The sequence below is a fragment of the Diabrotica undecimpunctata genome, chromosome 4 (assembly GCF_040954645.1).
Source record: "Diabrotica undecimpunctata isolate CICGRU chromosome 4, icDiaUnde3, whole genome shotgun sequence".
Lineage (NCBI taxonomy): Eukaryota > Metazoa > Arthropoda > Insecta > Coleoptera > Chrysomelidae > Diabrotica > Diabrotica undecimpunctata.
Window position 1 is genome coordinate 34633019 of NC_092806.1, and position 12819 is coordinate 34645837.

Below are 12819 nucleotides of genomic sequence, written 5' to 3' on the forward strand. Positions count from 1 at the left end.
TACAAGTGTAAAAATATCACAAATCTTCAGTGCAACTTACTAGTCGATGAGATTATTTATAAAAGCATAGACACTCAACATTAATAACACACACATAAATTATAAAATAATGGACAAAATACATTTTAAAATTCTTTAAAATTTAGGTACAAGTAGTAAAAACTTTGTTGTCATCTTTTACTGGTGTGTTTTAACTCTGGCACATAGAGAACAAAAAGAAAAAATCCTATGATTAAAAAGTAATTAGGTGTACTTAATATCATATTTCTTTTTAAGAAATACTAGAGGCACATCTTAGGTGATTTTAATTTTTAAACCTGTCTTAATGGTATGCAACATGTTATGCATATAACTGTAATATGTGTGGGTACGGGTACAGGTAGATATTAATTTTATTTTGGATGTTTTTCCAGTAAGTAACAATAAATGTTGCTCAGTTTATCTATGTCTGACTTTTTATTGATGCAAGATGTACTCGATTTTATGGAACACATATACATATGTATATATATATATATATATATATATATATATATATATATATATATATATTTATACATATATACATATATGAAAGATATGTATGCCCACTTATATCTCATTAAACATATTGTATGCCTAATACTTATTTGATTTTCTAATTTTACAGACAAATAAATGGTGCTCCAATGGGCTTCCCACTCTCTCCAGTAATTGCCAATATCTTTATGAAAGACTTTAAGACCCGAGCTCTATCCACATCAATGCTCAAACCCACATGTGGGCTACGATATGTTGACGATACATTCGTCAGTTGCCCCATGATGGGGATGCTTTCAGTCTTTTCAAACCCATCTGAATGGTATACATCCTAGCTTAGACTTGCATGTCAACTCTCATTATCAATACACCTTTGCGATGATGCGAGTAGACCTGCTGAGCTCTCTAGTTTAAAACAGGCCCTCATCCAAAACTGTGTTACCCCCCAACAAAATCTTTTATCTCTTTACCGATCAATTAAAGACAACATTCCAAATGAACAACATGGAGTTTATGAAATTTTCTGTGCAGACTGCCACCGATCTTTTTCTGTTTGGAATTCCGATTCAATTTCAGTTCTAGGTCAACACCATCTTCATACAGGTCGCAGAATTGATTTTGAAAACTCCAGAACCATAGCACCCATCCTCTTCTATAAACCAAGAATAGAAAAGAGCAAAATTGTCTCAATAAAAGAGATGACCGCATTCGGTTACCTTCGACATGGAGAGTTCTCATAAAGAAAATATCGTCCACTCCGATCTGATGAAAATCCTCATGCTAACACCCACGCCAACCTTCACCCAAACCACGTCACCATCGACGGTGTAAATGAACCGTCTGCTGTAAAATTGGTTATTTCTCTCCATTTTGCCCTTTGTGCCTTGCTTTTTCTCTCTGAAATCCCACACTTATTTGAGTCTTGTTTTACTGCTTCCAACAATTTCTTCTTTTGACTTCCTGTTCATTTTTCCCATTTCTCCCTCCTTTAGTATTGTTTTAACATTTTAGTTCTCTGACATTCATATATTGTGACCAAGCCATCTAGCTCTTTGGGCTCGTATTTTTGCCGTAATTATTGGTTTTGCGTTCATCCTCATTATTTCTTTATTTGTTTGTATTCTCAAAATATTCTCTGCTGTCTTCATTCCTCCGAAGGTTTTTTGAGGACCTTTCTTTTCCAGATCTCTATTTTCTTTTCTTTCTGCTGGTTCATAATCCAAGTTTCGCTGGCATACATCACTGTGGGTCCGATTACTGTGTCGTAGACTCGCAGTTTAGCTGTTCTGGACACATTTTTTGCTTTCAATATTGAATTTAGTGACCCTATCGCTCTGCTTCCCTTTATTAATCTGTCTATTTTTTTTTTCTTGTCCCGTTTTCGTTATGATTACTTCCTAGTATTCTAATTCTGACACGTCGTCTAAACTATAGACACCCTCTGCTCCTTTCATTTTGATATATTTGCTATTATTTGTTATGTTCCTTCGCGTTTTTGTTTGGTTTATTGTTAATTCGTAACTTTTTCTAGATGTTTTCCCGCTAGTATCACCACATCATCAGTGTACGCTATGCACTGTTCCTTGCTATTGAAAATAGTCCTTTTTGTGCTCAATTTGGTCTACTTACGATTTGTTGAACAAATTCGTTCTTATAATTTTGAAAAACCTCGTATATATATATATATATATATATATATATATATATTATATATATATATATATATATATATATATATATATATATATATATATATATATATATATATATATATATATATATACATCTTCTTTAAACATATTTTCAGCATAGCACAGAAAATTAAAAAAAAACAATAATTTACCGAAAAAATCATGGCATAAATTTCTGTTTTGCAGTATCGCTGTCATCCATAGGTTTCGAATTATATATGAGCCGAAAACGCCATGAGTTGTCGCATCGCTGCGATTTTCGCTGTACTCTTGAAGTTTTGCCAAACGAATTAGGCCACCCGCGAAATGCTTTGAAACATTGTTTAAAAGCTTTGTTATACGGAAATCAATTTCGAAGCTTTCGTTCCTTGCCAGAACTTTATATAAGTACTTGGAGGAGCTCTATTAGGACGGCGGCGGTTCACGACCTCCGTGATGGTTCGGCGAATTACTGCAATCGTTAGCAAAATACTTACATTTGATTTAGCTACAAGGAAAAAATCATGTAAAGTTCTTTACGTATAAAATTCGTTTTCATAACATTTAACTACTTTAAGCAATATGGATGAGAATATATACTAGAAAAAAAAACTTTTTCTAAATTAACGCAAACTTTTTTTAAACTAAATTTTCAAATAAATAAACTAAACAGCTTTCTTTATAGAACGTTATAATTCTAAAGAGGTTCTGAAACTGTTTTCTTGTAGCATATTGTAACGTTCGTCACTTTCTAATTATACTTTAAACACGAATAGTCTTTTATAAGCCCTAATAGTTAGACAAACCATATTATCATAGGAATTTTAATTTGATAACGAAGATAGAGTGTGGCAAGCTTAGAACAAAGATTCATAGCTACTAGGAGAGAGAGACATTTCAATTGGATATAGACAGTCAAACCAGTCAAACAGATGGCGGGTTAGCTCTTTGTCAAGAATTTATTTTATTTTAAGAAGATGTACTAAATTTGGAAAATATTGGTTTTTTCGTATGTATTCGAAGTGTGAAAGAGTGTATTGTTATGTTTTTATTAATTCTAATTTATTGTTTGTATTTATTAAAAAAGGTTCTATTTATAACACTTACAAATTTATTAAAGTCTTTATTACTAATTTATTTTACACCTATAATTATATAATTTATTATAATACGTGCGTTACATTTTAAAACGCGGCGCAATCTTCAAAAACTAACTGTCTGTTTACAACAAAATTCCTCTTTAGATATAAAATCCTGTTATTCGAGAATGCGACGATCCCCCATCGAACAGCCGAGAAAGCCACCCATGCTCTTTTTATTCGGCCTGCCTGGAAATTTCGAATCGTGGGTGACTCATCATAATTCGGGCAAACAGGTCTTTCAACTGAGCGCCGAAATAACTAGAATAGAAAAGAATTAGTCATAATATATTTACAGTTTTATAGGCCATGATATTTATCGTAACAGTATTTTAGTTTGGTTTTTCTTGGTGAAGTCTATAAGTAACCCGCCATCCTACAATATAAATAATTTCTACATACTGGAACATCAGAAGTCAAAGGGACTAGAAGCTTTATTGAGTTTATGGGTTGTTATTTTTTTTGGATTTCACTCATCAGAATTTTTGGATTCATTTCGGATTGGAATAGTTGAGAACTAAACCAGTGCTGTACATACCACAGAAGTCGAACCGGTCGTTGGACCTCAACCTTATTATTTGTTGGTTAAATAATACTTTTTCTTTTTGATAAATTTTCATATTTTAAATTTAAGTAAATAACTTTCTCTTCAAAAAATTAATATTATTTTTAATAATAATTAATTAGTTTCATCTAATAATAATTTATTTATACATTTAACTACTTATAAGGGAATGCTATAATACTCCCATAATCTCTCGAATTGTCAAATATTTTGTACACATATAACCGGAGAGTTATTCATTTTTTTCTTTTTTTTTTTGAACATAGATAGACCTTTGACATTTATCCCGTCAGGATAATGTCAACCTAACTTATTTATATATTTTAATCGAAAGCCGAAGTGCAAAAATACTTTTTCTAGTAGGCGAGTAAATTACCTTTTTTTTAATAAATAGTTTGTACTTTTCTTACTATTCAATTTAGTATCAGGGTATACAAATTAGTTGACAGGTTTATTGTATTTTAGTCAGGTATTCTACAAACTGTACATAAGAGTATGAAGGGTATTATAGGTTAAATTAATTGTTAATTGTATATTTTCTATAACAAAGTAGGGATTAAATTGGGTTGTACATTTATTAGTATCATTTTTTTCTCTGATTTTCATAAATTAATTAAAGCAACCCTTACAGCAATATAATATACTTTGGGAAGTAACCTTGATACTTTCATGGCGCCCACAATTTTCTTTTTAGTTCGTTCTTTATTTCAGCACTCTTTTCTTGTCCACTTATCCTTAATTCTATCAGTTGGTCATATTATTTTCCAGGTGACTGTCTTTTAGAGACATGCAAGTTGGCCAAATCCTTCCTGAGTTTAATTGGTCATCCCCTGGCATAGCCTGCTAGCCTTTTTGTTACATTGGCCACTACATCTGCCAACTCCCTTTCTTTTTAAATTGGTGTTTACCACAGAAACCCACCTATACAATTTTTGTTACAATCTTAGTTAAATATTATGTTTATATGTTTTGACGTGTCGACTTCAACCCTGGATATCGTTTTCGAAACAAAATTTAAAAAAATTAAAATAAGAAGTTTATACACCTGTTTACTGTGTATTGTTGGCGCTTGACCAAATTAACAGACAACTCACTCATAGTCATGTTTTGAGGCATTTTGCGATATCAAATTCTGATTTGTAAATTTATGTGTTGTTTTTTTGTGGATTGTGTGATTATTATATTGTGTGTTTATGTGTTATGTATGTATAGATGATGTGTCTCTAACCTTCATTTAATCCATTTTTAATAAATTTGTTCTTTTATTGTATTGGCAACCAGAGCCTGCTACATTATGCTGATGGATTTGCTGTACATTTTTCTTCATTAGGTAAGATGAGAGCTGTTTCGTTCGTTTTTCTCGTTTTCGTGTCTGTTACTTTCGTGACTATTGATGCATATTTCCATTGTACTTTTGTACTCATCGGGATGTTTGCATATCTGTGATATGTCGGAGTCTCTGTTTTTGATATTTCATGCTCATTTATTCTGACATTTAGTGGTCTTGTATAATTTCATATAGAGAATCATTTTTAGTAGCCAACATCTTTAATAAATAACATCCCAGGCGTTCTTCTTCTTCTTAGCCTTCTATCGACCATTTTTTGATATAGGCCTCTCCCAATTTCTTTCATCGATCTCTATCCTGAGCAACAGACTTCCAATTTGTTCCAGCTATTTATTTTATATTATCATCTCATACGTGGTCTTCCTCCTGGTCTACCTTTGTAAGGTCTCCAATGTTGTATTGTGGTATTCCAACGTTGGTCTTTTTATCTAGAAATGTGGCCTACGGAAAACTGAGGGATGTCTTTAGACCAGATATTCCTATGTGCTTGAAAAGAAAGGTCTTTGGTCAATGTTTACTTCCAATTATATCGTATGGAGCAGAAATATTGACCCTTACCAGAAAAAGAATAAATAAGATACAAGTAGAACAAAGAGCAATGGAGAGGTCAATGTTAAATATAACCCTCAGTGACAGAGTTTCAGTCAGAGATAGAAGATGGACCAAAAAAATTTTAGAAAGGAGTCCTAGACACGATGGTTATCGTAATTGAGGACGTCCTCCAACAAGGTGGTCAGATGACATTAAGTGCGTCCAGCACAACTGGATTCAGGGTGCTAAGGATCGGATGGAATGGAATTATTTACTGGATGACTATCTTCAACAGTGAACGCAAAACGACTAATGATGATAATCCTTGACTTTTGTTTTTGAATATATCCAGTTGTTTGTCTGTTTATCTCACAGTCGTATACCTAATAATGCTCTTTCCATTGCCCTTTCTATTGTGGCTAGTTTATTTGCCTTGGTTAGGGTCCAGGTTTGACATCCATATGCCATGGAAGGTACGGTGCACCGGTTAAACACTTTGCACCTCAAGTATTGAGGTATTTTGCGGTTCTTAAGTGTCCAACTGAGTTTTCAAATCCTGCCCAAACCAGTTGTGCTTTTTTAGTGATTTCCAGACTTTGGTTTTCTTTCTTAAGTCTCAGAATTTTACATAGGTAGATATATTCACGGGCTTGTTCTATCGCATTGCCATTTGTAGTTATACGCCTGGAGTCGTCTGTGTTTGTCACTGTTTTTGTTTTCGTCATATTTATTTTAAAGCCGACGTATTGGGAACTGTCTGCGAGTTACTCTATTATAATTTGTAGTTGGTTGAGTGTGCTCGCTATAATCACGATATTGTCAGCGAATCTGAGGTGGTGTAACTTGTTGCCATTAGCGTTAATGCCATATGTTAACCAATTTGAAATTCTAAAGATATCTTCTAGGACTAGGTTAAAAAGCTTTGGCGATATTACGTCTCCTTGTCTAACTCCTCTCTTAATAGGGATGGGATTTGTATTTTAGTCTAGTTGTACTATCATAGTTGCATTTTTATATATCTTTTATATTAGTTGCCTATATCTCAAATCTATTCTACAATTATTAATAGCTTGTTCTATGTCCCACATCTCGAGCCCAGGAGATATATAAAATTAATTATGTACTTGGTTGATTCTACTCAACTGAATTACATAAAATATATAAAAACCTAGCCTAAAGGAAATATTTTTAGCCACCATAATCCAATTGTATCAGATTTGTAAAAATTGAAGAAGAAAAAGTGGGAAGGAAAATAGACATCGCCTAACTAAAAATCTCAAACAAAAGAAAAAATACGGGCCAAAAAGCAACAACCATAGCAACAAAGGCATTTTTTACACGATCAGATCTTAATTTAAAGCTCAATGAGGCCTTCGATATGTATTTATACAAAGGATAGGTACTACGAATTTCTTGGATACAAAGGATCACCGACAACGAGGTACTCGAGTGCATTCAGCTACTCGAAGATATGAGCTACTCGACTTAAAATAGTTTTTCAAATACAGGGTAAAAGATCAGTAGTAGGATGCCAAAATTTATGGTTAAAGCACCCGAGGAGAAATTTTGACCATCCATTTGCAGAAATCTTTTGTGCTGTACTTTCCAAAGCAAACGGCGTAATAAGGAGAAGAATTATGTCAGGAGGAGAATTGATCCCTTGGTTTTACTTTACTGTTACGACGGTTAATATTAAGACATTGGTTGCTTACACCTGTTTACTACAAAAAACAAGTCACGTTTTATGAGCTTAAAAATTATAAATTTGGTCTTAATCGACTTTTACATTCGTTTTCGTGACCTATAAATTTCCATTTTTTGTGGGTAAATATCAATATTAATAACACAACCTAGTCCTTGATGATCACAGTAATAAGAACCAACTTTGAAATCTAACTATACACATCCTGGCCATCTAATTCGAAATCTCAAAGATGTAGATAACCGTTATCTGGAGGTGACTGGGAAGATAATTATTCAGCTAAATGCAAATGTGTTTCAAGGATATAATTATGTAAAACGTTATGTAAAGCGCAATTGAGTTATGATTTCAAATGATAATTTAGAATCCGGAGAATATGAAGGTCTATAAATAAACAAAATACATTTTCCTTTTAATAGCATACCGGTTACAGAATAATTCTTAAAATTGATTTAATTTTAGTAAAATTTATCCGAAGCGAAAATTTAATATGAAACAATAAATTACCTAAAACGGTAGACTAAACTAAATTGAATGAAATACGGATGCCATATCATAACTGTAGACATAAATACTAGGGCGGTCCGATAAGTACTTAGCCTACAATAGAAAAACGAAAATTTTGTAAAAGTGAAAATTTATTTCTCAACATAGTCTCCTTGATAGCTCGATACACTTGACCCAGCGATGCTCCACCTTCTTTAACCCGTCTGAAAAATAGGTTTTCTCGAGGTCTGCAAAGTAGGCTTTCGTGGCGACGATGACCTCCTCATTTTATTTAAATTTCTGCCTAGCGAGTGCTCTTTTCAAGTTTAGAAACAAAAAAATTCACACAGGGCCAAATCTGGAGAATACGGTGGATGGGGCAACAGTTAGCAGGCCCATTCGATCAATTTAGCCATATTGAATACTTTTTCTTCGCCAAGTGGGGTCGTTTTTTCTGCAATTCTTTGTCGAATCGGCCTGATAATTCGGCGTAGTAGGGCTCTATGACCCTTCTGCCCATTTCCAGGTAGTCGATGTAGATCACCTCCTGTGAATCCCAGAAAATGGTGGCCATCACCTTTCGGGCCCATAGGACAGTCTTCGCATTCTTCGGAACACGTCACCGGGTGCTATCCACTGTTTCGACTATTCTTTGATCTCTGGTTTATACCAGTGAATCGATGTTTCATCAACGCTTAGGAAACGACGTAGAAAATCAGTATTTATAGTTAAACACTGCTCTGAAGTGGTCTTGTGGTTGCGCTTTTGTCCTCCTAAGCCATAAATTTGGCCATTTAAGTCAACAAAGCGATAGCAGCTTTTGCTAAAAGATTAAACTTTTACACATTTGGTATAGACCAGAGGACAGAAAACGATAGTATTAAATCGTTTTCGTTCATGGCCACCAAAGCAGGTGGCATCTCTGTACGCTAACCACTGCAGTGGTCAAGTTTTAGGAGATATTCGTTGGACTTTCCGAGTATGAATTTGTATCAGCCCGAGTGACTGATGAAGCAGGGATGCTGAAATGAGTCATAACACTCTATTCGAGCACGGGAAGTTGAACGAATTTGATCTCCTAGGCCATATATTTAGCCATTTCATTTAACAAAGCGACAGTAGCTTTTGCTAAAAGATTTAATCTTTTACAAACACACACACACATATATATATATATATATATATATATATATATATATATATATATATAATATAAAATCAGGTTCAATAAGTAATATTAAATTTGTAACTTAATTTTATTGTCCATTGAAATCAACGTTTCGACAGGAAACTCTTGCCTTTGTCAAGATTCTAAAATGTACAAGATATTAAAATATATAAAAAACTTACCAAAACGTAAAACGGGACACTGACATAAATGAATTGACTGAAGTAAAATTGGTACCTGATATCTCATGGTTTACGGTCATTAGTATATTTGTATACTAATAGTATATTATTTGTATATTGTTGGAGCCCTCTTTTTCGATTTAACTAAAGCTTTGACTCTATAAATTTAAATGTAGCAATTTGTAAACTAAACGGACTTGGATTTCGGGGTAATTTTTTAAAATGGTTACAATCCTATCTAGAATATCGACAGATGTATGTCAAAGTCGGTCATTATCAATCAGATTTGTATGACGTTGATCTTGATCTTTGTTATTTCTTTGTTATATCAATGATATGCCTAAATATATGAGTACGGAAAATATTTTTTTGTATGCTGATGACACGACTTTGGTGGCATCTGCAGAAAATGCTGAGGAATTGAGGTTAAAACTCAATACCTTAGCCCATGAGTTTACGTCTTGGTACGAAAAAAACTTCTTAATAGTAAATTCGAGTAAAACAGTATGTATGCAATTTTATATAAAAACTCCAATAAAGGAAAATTTCTCTGTCAAAGTCGACAATAATGATTTTATCACTTTATCTGACACTATGACACTACACAGTTTTTAGGACTACATCTAAACAGTAATATGAGCTGGGAGGTACATATTAATCATGTATGTTCGAAAATTAATTCTGGATACTATGCTCTTTTGCAACTCAAATACTTATTTACAACGGAACCGATACTTAATGTTTATTACGCTATCATCTATTCACATTTTGTCATATAATATTGTTCTATGGGGCAGTGCAACAAATGTCTCGAAAGTTTTTATAGCCCAAAAGCGCATAATTCGCTTGATTTTTAATTTACCATATAGACACACGTGTAGAGAGCATTTTAGAAAATATCAAATACTCACTGTTCCCTCAATTTTTATATACAGAAGTATTCTGTATACAAAAGCTAATATCAATAAATTGAAATCAAATTCAGATGTACACAATTATCGTACCAGAAAAAAAGATTTCTTTAGGACTCCTAAACATTACACTTCTATGTTTGAAAAAAACCCTGATTATAGCGGCGTAAGGTTTTTTAATCAGCTCCCATCCAAATTAAAAAGTGAAGCAGATGATGATAGGGCATTTAAGAATAAATTGAAGACTTATCTCATCGAGTCATGTTTTTATAATGTCTCGGAATGGATGTCTTAGATAATGTTGTATGTTGTTTCTATATTTATGTGTATGTTTATATTGTATAGGTAGTCTTTAACGTTTCCTTTTACTTTGACATGTCCTATATTATGTAAATAATCTGCAAGGATGAATAAAGTTTTATTATTATTATTTATTATTATATAATTATTTTTATATGGGCGTATCGTTGGTGTTTTCGAAAAAGGTAAAGTGGAGATAAGTTATAACTTTAAGAGTTTTTTATGGTGTTATATTTATTATTATTTAAATCTGATTGAAATATATTTTATCTAGGTTCTGTGTATCCTTTTTGTCATTGATTGCGTTGGTATTTCTTTTTATTTCTATTAATTCGTATATCTCCCTCTTCTTTTTGTTTTGTTCGGTTTTTAAAATTTTGATGTTTTCGAAGTCCAATTTATGCTTGTTCTCATTTTCATGTTTTGTGAGCGCACTGACGTTGTTCTTGTCATATTTGTGAGAACGAACGATGGCCAGAACTGTATGACATGCATGTACCAAAAGAAAACTTCCGACAATATATATTGGTTATATAAAAAATATTCTTAAAGACAAAGATAGCGAGAGCAGAGAGAAGAAAGTGACATCTGGACACGTTATTTCACTTTTGTACTACTCCCCTATAATGTCTTACAAATATTTGAAATATAGATGGGCTGAATGTTACAGAAAGTATGAAGATGGTAGATAGAACGAGATTAGTTGCTGGGGAGCTTTGACGGCAAACAGATTAAAAGGTCGATCGCAAATAAGCTGAATCGATGACATTAAGTAGAAAGAAAATTTAAAAAATATGATTATATCAGCTTGTTTATTTCCAGTCGGACTAGTCATTTATTTGTTTTATTTAATCAAAAGAATCTTTAAGAGACCAGGTTTAATTTTTTGTGTAAAAACACATACTTTTACCTTGTGTCAATATTTTGTCACATATCGAAATAATATAAGAAAACAACAAAGTTTTACAAACTGTCTTACAGTCTGTGAGCAAAAAGGAAAATATCAAGACAGTTTGATTTCCTTCACTCGACGTCTTTTATTTATCCGTTAAATTGAAACTAGAGTAGTTGTAACAAACCATCCGACTACATCCGTTACGTATTATTTCTTTAACCACTTTTAAGACTTTTCCGAAATGGCCACTAGTTTTCCCCAATAGACCGTATCTGAAACTTTTTTGTCCACAACTTTTACGCCGTAAATAGAGTCCAAAATTACCTTCGTCAATTTATACTCCCCAAAGTACTTATAAATAACAGATTAATTTTCTAGTTTGTTTTGTTTCAGATAAAGCCTTGCCGGCTAACAAAGTTTGCGGCATGTACGACGTCCCTAAGGATTTAAAGGATGGCCTGTGATTTGCTGAATAAACGGAGGATTTGAATAACAAACAATCTTTATGAAAAATGTTTTTATTCGTATTTTTATGTATATTTACCAAATATGTTATTAAATGAACTCTCTTGTTTACTATTATTATACGTAAGATTAAACATTTTTGGAATAGGTTTAAGCGTTGTTTAAGTAAACAATTTTAAGCTTACAGTTACCAGAAATAAAAGGTTAATATCATGTAGCGAATTAAATCTATATCACAACTTCGTAAATACAACAAAACTAAGTACAATCGAACACAACAAAAATAGAGATAAAAAATTACAATTAGAATTGGGAATTTCTTCTCCTCAAGTGCTATCTGCTTTTATCAAACAGTCATGCTTCTTGTTAAACTGTTTGTTCGGGCTGTTAGGCCGTTTTCTTCTGAGATTAGTTCTCGACGTTTTGCCAACACTAGGGGTTGGCATCTTTCTGGAAAATGTCATTTTCAGGTTACAAGCGAAGCAGTAACATCTCCAGAAGATGCCAACCCCTAGTGTTGGCGAAACGTCGAGAACTAATCTCAGAAGACAACGGCCTAACAGCCCGAACAAACAGTTTAACAAATTAGACGATGGCCGTGAAATCCTAACGCAGTTTATCAGTCATGCTTCTGTTCTTTTCTGCACATGCGATAACCTGTATATTACATAAGAGGACATAGAGGACATCAGTATATTGTCTGGGTATATACTTTCAGTCTATTGTAGAAGCCACAGTTAAAATGCAGTGCAGATAAGATAGGCAATGAATTTCTTACGGGAGAACGGCCGACCACGTTGCCGGTTTGCCCCAAGCGGCGCATCAGGACTTTTTTTTTTCGTCTTTATAGAGTGGGGGTCTGGAATCTTCAAAAGTCATCTCAGTCCAGGACGCCGCCTGACTAACTTTAGTGCAGGATTCGTTCTTCGTACTCCCGG

General features: G+C 33.2%; 1 protein-coding gene across 1 annotated transcript in view; it reads left to right on the top strand.

Annotated features, from left to right (window-relative positions):
• LOC140438210 (persulfide dioxygenase ETHE1, mitochondrial) overlaps positions 1–12035 on the top strand; it is a 97921-nt gene extending 85886 nt beyond the window's left edge. Inside the window, exon 5 of the mRNA XM_072527921.1 lies at positions 11810–12035. Within this exon, the coding sequence (XP_072384022.1) occupies positions 11810–11880 (71 nt within the window). The 3' untranslated portion in view covers positions 11881–12035. The remainder of the gene's footprint in view (positions 1–11809) is intronic.
• The last annotated feature ends 784 nt before the right edge of the window (positions 12036–12819 follow it).